The sequence below is a fragment of the Moschus berezovskii genome, chromosome 3 (assembly GCF_049115385.1).
Source record: "Moschus berezovskii isolate FMDL1 chromosome 3, NW_MosBer_1.0, whole genome shotgun sequence".
Lineage (NCBI taxonomy): Eukaryota > Metazoa > Chordata > Mammalia > Artiodactyla > Moschidae > Moschus > Moschus berezovskii.
In genome coordinates, this window is record NC_142462.1 from 11,705,513 (window position 1) to 11,722,020 (window position 16,508).

Consider the following 16,508-nt stretch of genomic DNA (forward strand, 5'->3'; position numbering starts at 1 on the left):
CACTTTCAGAGCTCTCTGTCTCTGAAGTCCTCTCGTTTCCGGGTCATAGAAAGAATGCTAACTGCATTTTTCTTGTTGGACTTCAGTTTTTCTCTTCGGTTCAGGGCCTTTGCTTAGCAGCACCTCAGTTTCCTTTGCCATAATTTGGAAGCTCACTGAAGGCAATAAGCTACAGCAGTTGTTGTTGTTCAATCACTCAGTCGTGTCTTAACTCTCGGCAACCCCATGGACTGCAGCACACCAGGCCTCACCGTCCTTCACCATGAGCTTGCTCAAACCCATGTCTGTTGAGTTGGTGATGCCATCAACCATCTCATCCTCTGTCGTCCCCTTCTCCTCCCGCCTTCAGTCTTTCCCAGCATCAGGGTCTTTTCTAATGAGTCAGCTCTTTGCATCAGGTGGTCAAAGCATTGGAACTTCAACTTCAGCATCAGTCCTTCCAGTGAATATTCAGTGGTAATTTCCTTTAGGATTGACTGATTGGATCTCCTTGCTGTCCAAGGGACTCTTTAAGTCTTTTCCAGCACCACAGTTCGAAGACATCAGTTCTTTGGCACTCAGCCTGTTTTATTGTCCAGCTCTCACAGCAGTTGTAGAGCTCATGTATTTTGTTTCTTATCTGTCCCTTCTGTTCACTGTCACTTGTGGCTTGATGTCTGGTTTCTTGAAAATCACTTTCCATACATTTCTATGGTTATTAATGTGTTTTGGTTATTTCAGGCAAAATGGTAAATACATTTTTTTTAACCTTTCAGGATTTTTAAAAAATAAACTTAAAAAGAAGTTTAAATTTTATATTAGAGTATAGCTGATTAACAATATTGTGATAGTTTCAGGTAGACAACAAAGGAACTCAGCCATACATACACATGTATCCATTCTCCCCCAAACCCCCCTCCCATCCAGGCTGCCACATAATGATAGCTTACTGTGAACGATGACAGCTTTGTGGTCTCCAAAGAAGATTTAGCTTTAGGACCAGGGACCAGGCTTGATCATTCAAGAGCTTTTTGTGTAGCAGAGTAAGTATAAAAAGGGGCAGAGAAAGCTTCTGACATAGCCATCAGAATTGGGACCGAGAGTGACCCCCTTGCTAGTCTTAGCAAGCGAGCTATGTACTTTTTCAATTGGTTATTACAGTAAATCAAAAGAATGTCTCAAGATTATAAAGATCTTACCAGACCCATTCCCACAGTTTATATTTTAAGATAATGGGATTAGAACTAACAATAGAAAAATCTTACCAGACCCACTTCCATAATATACATTTTAAGATGACAGGATTAGTCAGAAGGGTCTTAAGAAGGAGAAACACATCCTCAAGTAGGGTACATTGTTGTTATATAATCCTTAGTACAGAGTCTTCGATGAGTTGTTTTGTTGTTTAATCATCATCTCAGGCTTAAAAAAAAAAGTTTTATGTGGCTAAGACTAAGGAATGTAGGAAAAAAAGTTTGTCCTTTTCTCCTTCTTGAGAGAGAGGCCCAGACCCCTTTCTCCTCTTTGGGGACTCCAGGCTTATCAACCTACCTAAGAATTAACTCTCTCAATAACATTGAGCAACGTTCCCTGTTCTGTAAATTAGGACCTTGTTCATTATCCATTTTAGATAATAGCAGTGTGTACATGTCCACCCCAAACTCCCTGACTAACTCTTTACCCCATCTTTTACCCTGGCAGCCGTTAAGTTTGTTCTCATAAGTCTGTGTGAGTCTGTTTCTGTTTTCTAAATAAGTTCATTTGTATAGATTCCACATATAAGGGATGTCACATGATATTTCTCCTATGTCTGATGTACTTCACTCAGTATGACAATCTCTGGGTCCATCTATGTTGTTGCAAATGACATTATTTCATTCTTTTTAAGGGTACCACATCTTCTTTATCCATTCTTCTGTTGATGAACATTTAGGTTGCTTCCATGTCATGGCTATTGTGAACAGTGCTGCAGTGAACATTGAGATGCATGTATCTTCTTGAGTATTCTTTGACAAGTCTTGATTATTCTAAGAATGAAAATATTCTGGATTATATGGCAATTCTGTGTTTAACTTTTTGAGTACTTGTCAAACTGTTTAGCACAGTGCATGCAAAATTTTACAGTGCTACTAATAATATACAAGGGTGTCTATGTTTCCTCGACTCTTGTTACTTTCCTTTAAAAAATTGTAGCTGTCCTGTGTGTGAAGTAGTATCTTAGTATTGACTTAGTAGTATCTGTGTATTCCCAAGTGACTAATGATACTGAGCATTTTTCCCTATACTTGGTGGCCATTTGTATATCTTCAAAAAAATGTCTAGGCAAGTCCTCTGTTCATTTTTTAAGTTGGGTTTTTGTCTTTTTGTTGTTGAGTTCTAACGGCTGCTTACATACTCTTTATTTAGCACATGTATGATTTGCAAATATTTATCTCAGATATTTTTTTCACTTTACTGATAATGTCCATTTGTGCATAGAAGTTTTTCATTAAGTCCAGTTTATCTTTTTCTTATTTATTGCTCATGCTTTTGGTGTCATATCTAAGAAAAACTGTTCTGTTGTGAAATCCAAAATTGTAAAATAATCTACCACTTTTCCTTTTCTCAAAGAAAAAGATTTGAGGTAATTTTTAGAAAGCAGTTTGAGTTAGGGGTCCAGACCTCTTCTTTGCATGTGGCTGTCTAGTTGTCCCAGGACCTTTTATCAGAAAGGTCACTTTGGGTGATTTTGTCATCCTTGTTGAAAATCAGTTGCTGTTGATGTACAAGTTTATTTCTGGACTCTCAGTTCTATTCCATTTGTGTATGTTCTATCATTTTATAGTACTATATTGTTTTGATTATTGTAGCTTTGTAAGGAGTTTTGAAATTTGTAAGTGTGAGTACTCTAGCTTTGTTCATTTTTTCTACACTATGTTGTATATTTGAGACCCCCTTGAAATTCCATGTGAATTTAAGGATTATCATTCCAACTCTTCAAAACAAGTTGGCGGGATTTTGATTCAGAATACATTGGATCTATAGATTGCTTTGGACTATATTGTCATCTTAATAATACAGTCTTCCAGTTCTATAACATAGGATGTCTTTTCCTCTGTGTAGTTCTCTTATTTCTTACAATAGTGTTTTATAATTTTAACGTACAGGTTTTTCACCTCCTTGGTTAACTTTACATCTGGATTTTTTCATGGATTATCATGTAGATAAAATTGTTTTCCTAATAAAATTTTGGAAATTTTCACTGCTGCTGTATAGATGTAACTGATTTTTTTTGTGTTGATGTTGTATCCTGTAACTTTGCTGAATTCCTTTTTTAGCTCTAGTGTTATCTATGTATTCTCAGATTTCTCTCCCTCTTTCCTACTCCCTCCCTCCCTATTCCCATCCCCCCTCCCTGCCATGTGTATATACATACTCACAATCATGTAAGCTACAATTAGATAAATAAATTTTTCTTTTATAATTCAGGTGCCTTTTATTCTTTTTTCTTGCCTAATTGCTCTCTCTAGATCTTTCTGTAGAACATCCTTGCCTTGTTCTCTACCCTAGTGGGAAAACTTTCAATATTTAACTATTAAAGATGCTGCTAGCTTTGCATTTTTCATAAAGACCTTTGTTAGATTGGCTTTTTTCAATTTATTCCTAGTTTATTGAGTGTTTTATGATAAAAATTTTGGATTTTATCAAATTCTTTATCTGCATCAATTGAGATGATCATGTAGTTTTTTCCCTCCCCTTCTGTTTGTATGGTATATTACTTTGATTTTTTTTTTTTTTTTACATTTAGCCACCTTTTTGGTTCCTGGGATATATCCCACTTTGTTACAGTGAATAGTATTTTCATATAGTGCTGCAAGTTGTTATTAGTATTTTGTTGAGGATGTTTGCATCTGCATTCAAGAGTTATTTCCTTTTATTTCATTGTCTTAGTAATAATTCTGATTTTGATATCATAGATTGATTCAAAAGTGTTTTTTTTTCTTTATGTTTTTGAAATAGTTTAAGAAGAATTGGTTTAATTTTTCTTTAACTATTTGGCAGTATTCCTCAGTGAAGTCATCTTACCTTGAGATTTTCATTATTGGAAGTTTTCAGTTAATAACTGAGGATCTTTACTTGTTATTATAGTTTTCTTTAGATTTTCCGTTTCTTCTTCATTTTGTAATGCATGTGTTCCCAGGTATTTTTCATTTTTGTCTAGCTTACCAAATTTGTTCATATATAATTTTTCTTAGAATTGGCTTATCGTTTTTATTTCTGTAAGTTTGGTAGTGATGTCCTGTCCTGTGTTTTTCTCTGATTTTAGAAATTTGAATCTTCTTTTTTTTTTTTTTTAATCTAGCTAGAAGTTTGTCAGTTCTTTTAGTCTTTACAAAACTTGACTTTTCTTTCCCTTGCTTTTCTCTAGTTTTTAAATTTCCTCTGTCATTAATATTCACTTTAATCTTTCTAAAAGATTTTCTTCCTTCTGCCACTTCTGATTTAGTTTGCTCCTTTCTCATCCAGTCAGGTATATAGTTATCTTAAGAATTTAGGATCTTTCTCTTTTGTTTTTTAGTGTAGGCATGTAGTGATGATAAATATTCCTCTGCTTTCATTTAATCTCATATGGTTTGGTGTGTTCTGTTTTCATTCTAATTCTTCTCAATATGTTTTCCAATTTCCATTTTGATATCTCTGTACCCTGGTGGCCTTTTAGGAGTGTGTTGTTTAATCTCTACATTTTTGTGAACATCCCACTTTGACTTATGCTCCTGATTTCTTCAATAGCTTCGTTCTCTTGTGATTGTAGATGATTTGTGTGATGCTGTTTCTTTTTAATTTAGGAAAGATTGTCTTGTGTCCTAAAATATTGTCCATCCTAGAAAATGATCCATGTGTACTTGATAAAAATGGGTATTGTTTCTGTAAATGAAGTGGTATGTGTATCTATTGAATTTAGTTGGTTTATAGAGTTGTCAAATTCTGTTTCTTTTTTAATCCTCTGTCTAGAAACTATCTATTAGCAGAAGTGAGGTAACAAAATCTCCAATTATTATTTAGAGCCATCTATGTCTCCCTTCGGAGAAGGCAATGGCAAGCCACTCCAGTACTCTTGCCTAGAAAATCCCATGGATGGAGGAGCCTGGTAGGCTGCAGTCCGTGGGGTCACTATGGGTAAGACACGACTGAGCAACTTCACTTTCCACTTTCACACATTGGAGAAGGAAATTGCAACCCACTCCAGTGTTCTTGCCTGGAGAATCCCAGGGACGGGGGAGCCTGGTGGGCTGCCGTCTATGGGGTCGCACAGAGTCAGACACGACTGAAGTGACTTAGCAGCAGCAGCAGCATGTCTCCCTTAATCTCGTCAGTGTTTGCTTTATGTATTTTCTGTACCTGTTTTTGGTGTGAAACAGTTTTTCTAATTATTGTATCTTCTTGGTGATTTGATCCTTTTAGGAATATGTTATTTCCTTTTTCTCTTATAACAGTTTTGGACTTAAAGTATATTTAAATTGAATAAGTCCCAGGTTTTTAAAAATTACAATTTCCGTAGAATATCTTTTTCTGTTTCAATCTAGTTGCTTCATTTGGTCTAAAGTGAGTCTCTTCCAGAAAATGCATATAGTTGGATCATGTTTTGTTTATTCATTCTGCCAGTCTCTATGTGTTCTGATTGTAGAGTTCAATCCATTCACATTAAAAGTAATTACTGACAAGAAAGGACTTATTTCTGCCATTTTACTGTTTCTTGTATGTTGCTTGTTTTTAAGACTTCTTCCAAAAATTACTTCTGAAAATTTCTGCTTGATCACTTTCATTTTTCTTTAGTTGGATTACCTTTTGGAGCTGCCAGTAGCAGTGCTGATGTTGATCTATTCATATTTTTTAACTTTTATTTCTCTACTTCATAATGAACAGTTTCTATCAATATGTAAGTCTTTGTGTTTACTGATACATTCTACTTTTGTCTTTATTCGGCTGTTAGGCACATCCACCTTTATTTTGTTTTACTTCAGGCATTTTACTTTTGGGATCTAAAATTTTTAATTGTTGTATTTTGGGTGAAATGAGTGTAGTGAAAGTCACTCAGTCATATCTGACTCTCTGCGACCCCATGGACTGTACAGTCTGTGGAATTCTTCAGGCCAGAATACTGGAATGGGTAGCCTTTCCCTTCTCCAGGGGATCTTCCCAACCCAGGGATCAAACCCAGGTCTCCTGCATTGCAGGTGGATTCTTTACCAGCTGAGCCACAAAGGAAGTCCAAGAATACAAGAATGGGTAGCCTCTCTCTTCTCCAGTGGATCTTCCCAACCCAGGAATTGAACCAGGGTGGTGGTGATCCACCTCTTGCGATCCCGTGGACTGTAGCCTGCCAGGCTTCTCTGTCCATCAGATTCTCAAGACAAGAATACTAGAGTGGATTGCCATTTCCTTCTCCAGAGATCTTCCTGACCTAGGAATCGACCCTCGGTCTCCTGCATTGTAGGCAGATATGGTAGCTTCTTTAAAGTCTTTATGTGCTAACTACCACATCTCTATTATTTTGAATGTTTTTATTAGTTTTTTCCCTTGACTATGTGTTAATTTTCTGTATCTTTAACAATCTTATAATTTTTATGATATGCTGAACTTTATTGATAGTGCTATGTAGAGTCTTCTGGATTTTTGTTCCTGTAAAGAGTATTGGTTTATATTTGAATAATATGCTAGATGCAAAACCTAAACTGCCTCTTCCACTGTGGGCAGCATCTTCTTTGTTCAGCTTTCCAACTCTTTCTGGTTTTGAACTTCTTACAATTATCATTGACTCATGTGAAGGCCACACATCAGCCAGTCATCTGCATGGAGTTTATATGCAGATTTTAGAACTCTTGTTCTGTTTCTGCCTGTTTCCTTGAATTTCTCCCATTACTTACTTTATCTTCTGGTGGCCCAAAAGTCTGTCCTCTTTATTTTTTGTAACCACTTAGACATAACTTGGATGGAGAAGCCTGGTAGGCTGCAGTCCATGGGATTGCTATGAGTCGGACATGACTGAGTGACTTCACTTTCACTTTTCACTTTCACACATTGGAGAAGGAAATGGCAACCCACTCCAGTGTTCTTGCCTGGAGAATCCCAGGGATGGGGGAGCCTGGTGGGCTGCCGTCTATGGGGTCTCACAGAATCGGACACGACTGAAGTGACTTAGCAGCAGCAGACATAACTTTTGCTTCAGTTTTAGATACCCATGTGCCATATAGACTGATCAGTGCTTACTACTGAAATAGGTTTATGAAAGTGATTTTACCCAGCACAGTTTTCTTCTTTCAGTTAACCTGACTTTAGTATTTGCCTGTCTTTGCTACCCTTCAGTGCTGTCAAATAATGTATATTTCCTCTTTCAAATGTTATCACTGTTTTCTACAGATTGATTAATTCAATATAGCTAGTACTAGAATTCTTTGCTACTTTTTTTTTAATCATTGTAGACATTTTTCGTGGTACATTTTTTGGTTTAATATTGTATAAGTCTAATTGTTTATTTTCTCTGTTTCCTCTTATAAAAGTATTACCAGCCTCACAAGCAGGAAAAAATTCTCTAGTAATTTATTTTTATTATTTCAAATTTTTTTTCGTTACTCTCAGATCCATGAAATAAGGGTACATATGTGTGTGTGTGCGCATACTTATATGTGTATTTATATACTTATATGATGTATATATACACACAAATTTACATGTATATACACATATATGTACATTCATATAAATATATATATGTCTTTTACAGGAACCTCTTTTTGTTTTACTGTTCTATTATAATTAAATATCTTGATATGTAGAGAGGGTAAACAGCCTTCCTTTTTTCTTTTAATTGATTTGTCAAGTAACATAAAATCATTGAGGTTTTATTTGTGAGTCCAGTGCAGGTATAGATTAACTTGTTTAAAATTTACATTTTTCCATTAACAGCATAAAGTTGCATTTTTAAAAATTCAGTCTGAGAATCTGTCCAGTGATATGCTATTTTAACTGATTCATGTTATTGAAAATTGTATCTGTGAGATTAATTCACACTTTTGTGGTTATAGCACAATTAAATTTTTCTTTTCTTTTCTGGGTGTAATACTCCCATTTCATTAATATATCAAGGGGCATATATCTGTTTTATTGTTGGTTGAAATTTTTTTCTACTCTTTAGTTTTTCTGCTGTGACAAACAGTGGTGTTGTGAATATTTTGTTTGTATATTCTAGGTCTTTGGCTAATATTGGATCTTAAGAAATACATTAAAATATGTCAAACTGGATCAATACATCAAATTTAGAAAACACTTTTACAACAACAGTGTAGGACACATCCCTTTGTTCAATATCTGTGCCAGTTCTAGGCAGGTTGTTATTCAGTTGCTTGGTTGTGTCTCTTTGCAACCCCATGGCCTGCAGTATGCCAGGGCTCCCTATCCCTCACCATCTCCCAAAGTTTGTCTAAGTTCATGTCCATTGCATCAGTAATGACATCCAGCCATCTCATCTTCTGACACACCCTTCTCCTGCCCTCAATCTTTCCCAGCATCAGGGACTTTTCCAGTGAGTCAGCTGTTTGCATCAGGTGACCAAAACACTGGAGCTTCAGCATCAACCCTTCCAATGAATATTCAGGATTGATTTCCCTTAAGATTGACTGGTTTGATCTCCTTGCTGTCCAAGGGACTCTCAGGAGTCTTCACCAGCACCAGAGTTCAAAAGCATCAGTTCTTTGGTGTTCTGCCTTCTTTATAGTCCAGCTTTCACATCTGTACATGACCACTGGGAAGACCATGACCTTGACTGTATGGACCTTTGTTGGCAGAGTAATGTCTCTGCTTTTCAACACTCTGTCTAGGTTTCTCACTCTTGATATAACCAAACTTTAAATATTGGCAATCTGATGATTATGTCATGCAACACATTTTTATGGTAAAATATTTCAAAGATTTAATATTTTAAGCATGTTAAAAGGTACAAATTAGTGGCAGTAAGCATATTCACTTTGTTGTGTGTTCATACCTTTCATGTCCAGAAGTTTTTCATCTTCCTGAACTGAAATTCTGTGCCTATGAGACACTAACTCCCCATTTTCCCTCCCCTTCAGCTCTGGCAACCATCGTACTTCCTTCTGTCCCTATAGATATGACTGCTCCAGGCACCTCTGTGAATGAACTCATACAGCATTTGTCCTTTTGTGATTGGCTTATTTAACTTGGCATCTATGTGGTAGGATATGTTAGAATTTCCTTCCTTTTTAAGGCTAAATATTCCACTGCATTTGTGTGTGTGTGTGTGTGTGTCACATTCCCAGCTCCAACATGTATAGTGTGTGACCATAATACATTTTCCCCCATTCCACAGCACTTTTCATACGTTCATATTCCCACAGTAATACATTTTTATTATCTACATGTGCGTGCCACGTTGTGTTTATCCCTTCATCTGTCAGTGGACATTGGGTTGCTTCCATCCCTTGGCTGTTGTGGATAATGCTACACTGATTGAACATGGGTGTGCAAATGCCTCTTCAAGATCCTGCTTCTGGTTCTTTTAGATAAGTACTGTATCAAGTTGGGCTGCATAAGAAAATTCCATACTGAATGGATTAAACAGCAGAAATTCATTTTTTGCCCTTCAGAAGATTGGAATCCCAAGTTCAAGGTATTGGTGATTCATTTCTGATGAGTGCTCTTCTGGCTTGCAGGTGGCATAGTAGGTCACTTTCCCATTGTCCTTACATGTCTTTCCTTGATTCAAGAAAAAGTTTCCATTTTTGATGTAGTTCAGTTTATCTGTTTGTCTTTTGTCCTTATGATTTTGTTATTGTTCAGTTGGTAAGTTGTGTCGTACTGTTTACTGCAGCACACAGGCTTCCCTGTCCTTCATTATCTCCCACAGTTTGCTCAAACTCATTGCCACTGAATTGGTGATATCATCCAATGATCTCATCCTCTGTCAAACCCTTCTTCACCCTCTCTCAACCTGTATTTTGGTGTCATATAAAATATAATTGTAAAGTCTGAAGTCATAAAGCTTCTTCCTGTTTTCTTCCAAGAATTTTACAGTTTGAGCTCTTACATTTAGGTTTTTGATCCATTTTGAGTTAATTTTTATACATATCCTGTAAGGTGAGAGTGCAGCCTCCTTCATTCTCATGTCAGTTTTCCTGGTACCATTTGTGAAAAAACTGTCCTTTCGTCACTGGATGATCTTGGTATCCTTGTTAAAAATTATTTGAGAGTTTATTTTTAAGCTTTCTATTCCTTTTGTCTGTGATTCTGTCTTTATGCCAGTATCAGGCCATTTAAATTACTGTAGATTTGCATATTTAAACCAGCAAGTGTGAGATGTTCAACTTTACTCTTTCACAGTATTGCTTAGGCTATTTTGAATCCCTTGAGATTTCAAATGAGTTTTGTGATGGACTGTTCTGTCTCTGAAAACACCACCACTGAGATTTTGATAGAGATTTCATAGACACTGTAGGTTTCAGAGACAGAGATTTCACAGGTAATTTTTATTTGGACTGACATATTAATAATATTAAATACTAAAGAACATGGGATAGCTTTCCATTTATTTGTCTTTGGCTTATTTCTGCAATTTTTGGTAGTTTTCAGAACTATCTGATACTGGCATGAAGACAGAATCACAGACAAAAGGAATAAAAAGCTTAGATATAAACTCTCAGTTTTTAACAAGGATACCAAGATCGTCCAATGAGGAAAGGACAGTTTTTACACAAGAAATTGCCTCATGGTGAAGTTACAATAGCAAATATTTTTGATGCTATTGTAAGTAGGGGGCTTCCCTGGTAGCTCAGATGGTAAACCATCTGCCTACAATGCAGGAGACCTGGGTTCATTTCCTGGGTCGGGACGATCCCCTGGAGAAGGAAATGGCAACCCACTCCAGTATTCTTGTCTGGAGAATCCCATGGACCGAGGAGCCTGGTGGGCTACAGTCCATGGGGTCGCTGCTTTTTTTTTTCATTTCCTTTACAGATTGTTTAGGCTATAGAAACACCACTGATTTTTGCATGTCAATTTTGTATCCTGAAACTTTGTGAATGTTGTATCAGTCAATAATTTTTAGTGTGAAATCTTTAGGATTTTCTTCATATAAGATCAGTTCAGTTCAATCTGCCTACAACACAGGAGATATCATCCAGTGATGTCATTGGATGATATCAGTCGTGTACAACCCTTTGCGACACGATGGACTGCAGCACACCAGGCTTCACTGTCCTTCATCATCTTCCAGAGTTTGCTGAAGCTCATGTCCATTGAGTCAGTGATGTCATCCAACCATCTCATCCTCTGTCATTTTCTCCTCCTACCTTCAGTCTTTCCCTGCATCAGAGTCTCTTCTAAGGATTCAGTTTTTCGCATTAGATGTCCAAAATATTTGAGTTTCACCTTCAGCATCACTCCTTCCAATGAACATTCAGGACTGATTTCCTTTAGAATGGACTGGTTGGAACCCCTTGCAGTCCAAGGGACTCTCAAGAGTCTTCTCTGACACAGCTGTTCAAAAGCATCAATTCTTCGCCCTCAGGTTTGTTTGTAGTCCAACTCTCACATTTATACATGACTACTGGAAAAAACGTAGCTTTGACTAGATGGACCTTTGTTGGCAAAGTAATGTCTCTGCTTTTTAATATGCTGTCTAGGTTGGTCATAACTTTTCTTCCAAGGAGCGAGCATCTTTTAATTTCATGGCTGTAGTCACCATCTGCAGTGATTTTGGAGCCCCTCTAAAATAAAGTCTCTCACTGTTTCCACTGTTTCCCCCATCTATCTGCCATGAAGTGATGGGACCTTAGTTTTCTGAATGTTGAGTTTTAAGCCAGGTTTTTCACTCTCCTCTTTCACTTTCATAAAGAGGCTCGTTAGTTCTTCTTCACTTTCTGCCATAAGGGTGGTGCCATTTGCATATCTGAGGTTATAGATATTTCTCCTGGCAATCTTGATTCCAGCTTGTGCTTCATCCAGCCCAGCATTTCTCATGATGTACTCTGCATATAAGTTAAATAAGCAGGGTGATAATATACAGACTTGATGTACCCCTTTTCCTATTTGGGACCAGTCTGTTGTTCCATATCCAGTTCTAACTGTTGCTTCCTGACCTGCATACCGATTTCTCAGGAAGCAGGTCAGATGATCTGGTATTCCCATCCCTTTAAGAATTTTCCAGAGTTTGTTGTGATCCACACAGTCAAAGAATTTGGCGTAGTCAATAGAGTAGAAGTATATGTTTTTCTGGAACTCTGTTGCTTTTTCTACAATCCAATGGATGTTGGCAATTTGGATCAAACCCGTTATAAACAGGGATAGCATCAGTCTTCCTTTACCATTTGAATGTGCTTCCTTTTTATTGTCTAATTACTCTGGGCAAGACTCTTAATACGGTGTTCAATGGTGGTGGAGATGGTCATCATCTTTTTCTAATCCTGATTTTGTAAGAAAATGCTAAGCTCTCATCTCAAGGGATTTCCTAGTCCACCTTCTCACTGAGAACACGCTCAGTGTCTTATAGTTTGATCTTTATTTGTGTTTCCCAAATTTTTTATTTGTTTGAGCACTATTTTGTGAATCAATAAAATAGCAATCATTGGATATTTATATTTTCTCTTTTGGGCCTGTTTTTAGTTTTCTGTCCTTTTCTCATTGATTGATATGAATTATATATGTTTTCTGAATGATAGTCCTCTGGTGGCTATAGCTGCAACTATTTCCTAGGTTTCCTGCTTGACTATTGTCACTTTTATGATTCTTTTTATTAAGTTTTTAATTTTAATGCTAAATGAATCAATTATTTACTATTATGGCTAGTCACTTTTCTTTTTAAAGAAATTAGTCCCCATCTAAAACAATACTTTGGCCACCTCATGTGACGAGTTGACTCACTGGAAAAGAGTCTGATGCTAGGAGGGATTGGGGGTAGGAGGAGACGGGGACGGCAGAGAATGAGATGGCTGGATGGCATCACCGACTCGATGGACATGAGTTTGAGTGAACTCCGGGAGTTGGTGATAGACAGGGAGGCCTGGCGTGCTGTGGTTCATGGGGTCGCAAAGAGTCGGACACGACTGAGCGACTGAACTGAACTGAACTGAAAACTCATGAAGTTTTTTTTCCTGTATTTCCTTATCATTTCTTTATATGTTGATACTGATCAGTCACCAGTGCTTTCTTCTCTTCTTATTGAAATAATCAAAATTTAATTAGGCTACTCTTTTAACTGTAGCTATGAGATATTCCATTCCATGAGACTCAAACCTGGAAGATAATTTCACTAATTTGTACTTTAAATTTAATAATATTTTAGCATTTTCCCTCAATTTTGCTTAAGAGAAAACAAAATATTTCAGAATATATCCTAGGAGAGAGTTTACGGATAAGGGCCCTGGTCTGGTACTCAGTGGTAAAGAATCTGCCTGCTAATGCATGAGATACAGGTTCAATCCCTTTGTCGGGAAGACCCCTTGAGAAGGAAATGGCAACCCACTGCAGTATTCTTGCCTGGGAAATCCCATGGACAGGAGGGCCTCACAGTCTATAGTCTATGGGATTGCAAGAGAGTTGGACATGACTTAGTGACTAAACAATATACATATACAGTATTATGAAAGCTTTTTAAACATAAGAATATTTATTAGAATATCATTATTTATGTTTTGGTTTCGATGGTTTTATGCCGGTGTCCATTCTATTTGTGACAGTCATGTAAAAATATGTGTGTAAGACTTCATGCAGGCTTCTGTTCTCCATGTTTAATGATTCAACATTTTTAATCCCTTTGCTCAGTCTTTCCTATTTGTGCTTCAAGAAATATTAATGTGTCTTTGAGAGAATATGTACCTTGGTCACACTCCTTTGAGAAACATTATATCATTATAATTTTACCACATGCATTTTTACTTTAAATATTCTTCTTATTACTTCAGCACATCAATTTAGTTTTATTTACCAATTTTTTTTTCCATCTGGATCATTAATTTCCAAATAAAATGTCTATTAAAACCAAGGAACTCTATGGAACCTAGAACAGAGAATACTTTCTCTGAGTGATGATTCAGATGTTTCCCAATTGAAAAAATATGTATTTTGAAAGAAATATGAAATTAAATAATATAATATGACCCAGATCCAATCAGTGACATGTATTATTAAATTACGGTGCTAAGAAAAAAAAATCTTCTTTCATGGCCTACGATAACCCATCCTTCAGTTCAGTTCAGTTCAGTTCAGTCGCTCAGTCGTGACCGACTCTTTGCGACCCCACGAATCACAGCACGCCAGGCCTCCCTGTCCATCACCAACTCCCGGAGTTCACTTAAACTCATGTCCATCGAGTCGGATATGCAATCCAGCCATCTCATTCTCTGTCGTCCCCTTCTCCTCCTGCCCCCAATCCTTCCCAGCATCAGAGTCTTCCAGTGAGTCAACCCTTCGCATGAGGTGACCAAAGTATTGGAGTTTCAGCTTTAGCATCAGTCCTTCCAATGAACACCCAGGATCGATCTCCTTCAGAATGGACTGGTTGGATCTCCTTGAAGTCCAAGGGACTCTCAAGAGTCTTCTCAGATGTGCTCTTATTAACATCTTCATGATCCCTTGGCTGATGACATATGCAATGGGAAAATCGGAGACCCAAGCCCTATTAGAGGGCTGATGTCTTCCCATGACCTTCATGGCAGTACACACATAGAAGAGGTGGGTGGAGAGAGCAGCCCTGCAGCGCACAGGGTTAAGCATTTACTGAGTGCAGTGCTTGTCAGAATCTTGGTGTTTTCTAAGTCATCTGATTTCAGTCCTCACAGTAACACTATGACTTGATCGTCATTGTACCTGTTTTAGAAATGTTCAGTTCAGTCGCTCAGTCGTGTCCAACTTTTTGCAATTCCATGGACTGTAGCACGCCAGACCTCCCTGTCCATCACCAGTTCCCGGAGTTTATTCAAACTCATGTCCATCGAGTCAGTGTTGCCATCCAACCATCTCATCCTCTGTCGTCCCCTTCTCCTCCTGCCTTCAATCTTTCCCAGCATCAGGGTCTTTTCAAATGGGTCAGTTCTTCGCATCAGGTGTCCAAGAAATGAGGAATCTAGAACTAACAGAATTGACTACTTTGCCCAGGATCCCAAACTTAGTCAACAACAAAGAATGTATTTAACCTTGGTTTCTTTCTACCTTTCTTTACTTCCCATCATGCAGAAGGAGCATTGGTAACATTGATAATAGATCCTTATTTTAGGGATGACCAAACTGAGTTACATTTTAGGCTAAGTAATTTTTCTAAAATTACACTTTTAACCCATGATAGAAATAGAATTTGAAACCAGATGATTGTTAAAAATAATCTGCAAGTCCTTCCCATATTTGTGGCAATCTTTATACATCTGGAGCATGCTTACTATGGACCATCTGGTAGTCACATTCTTCTAGAATTTACAGGATGGCCAGTAAGCCTTCTAATGTCAACACTGTGGGCTCAGTCTTGGCTTAAGCTTACATGAGGCATTTAGAGGAGTCAAATTCATAGAAACAAATTGCGGAATGGTGGCTGCCAGTACCTAGGAAAGGGGGAATAAGGATGTGTTCAATGTGTGCAGAGGTTCAGTTTGTCCCAGATGCAAAAGTTCTGGAGATTAGTTGTGCAATGATTTGAGTATACGTGACACTACTCAACTGTATACTCAAAATGGTTAAAATGGCAGATTTTATGTTATGTACATTTTACCACATTTAAAACCAAAAAGAAGAAAAAACTCTTCTTTGAGAATGTATTCTCCATCTAAAGTTAACTTACGTGGCATTAGGAGACTGTTACTTATTAACTTATTTTTTATTCACAGTAATCTGCAGTCCTGGATCTTATAACTCCCGTGATGGAATTCACTGTCTTCAGTGCAATAGCAGCATGGTGTTTGGAGCAAAAGCATGTTTATAGGCCATTTGATCTCGTCGATGGTTTGTCAAACACAAAAGTATATTTTTGAAGTATTAATATATAATAAATCACTATTATGCCAAAATTAAATGTATTAGATTTTACCAAAAAATTATGTCATTTTAATCGAAATGCTGTATATCCAAATTCTTTATACACAGAACAGCCAGTAATCTTTATTCATTAATGCCAGATCTACATATGACTCCAAAATATTTCTTGGGTCACTGTTTTTAAGATAATGTCAAATATACTATATTGGGTTAACCCAGAAGGTTTTTATGATTTTTCAAAAATTGCCCATTTTGTCATTATTATATGTTAACTAATCTGAGGCCACTGTATTCTTCTACAGTAATTGTAATTTCAGCTTGTTTCAGTCCTTTTCTTTAATTTTACGTGATTTTATTCCTTGCAGTTTGAACTTTCATAGCTCAAAGTCACTTTTTGAAAACTTCAAGTCTTATTATTCCAATTTTTAGCTACTTTAGTTTAAGACCTAGATCCATATACACACACACCTTCAAACACATTATGGGTTTTTAATGCAGTTTACTGCGGTGATCTTAAACTT

The 16,508-nt window shown here is 37.0% G+C and overlaps 1 protein-coding gene across 1 annotated transcript in view; it reads left to right on the plus strand.

The window, feature by feature from the left end:
• ZPBP (zona pellucida binding protein) overlaps positions 1–16,251 on the plus strand; it is a 140,521-nt gene extending 124,270 nt beyond the window's left edge. The window contains exon 8 of the mRNA XM_055420215.2: positions 15,840–16,251. Coding sequence (XP_055276190.1) covers positions 15,840–15,934 — 95 coding nt within the window. The 3' untranslated portion in view covers positions 15,935–16,251. The remainder of the gene's footprint in view (positions 1–15,839) is intronic.
• The last annotated feature ends 257 nt before the right edge of the window (positions 16,252–16,508 follow it).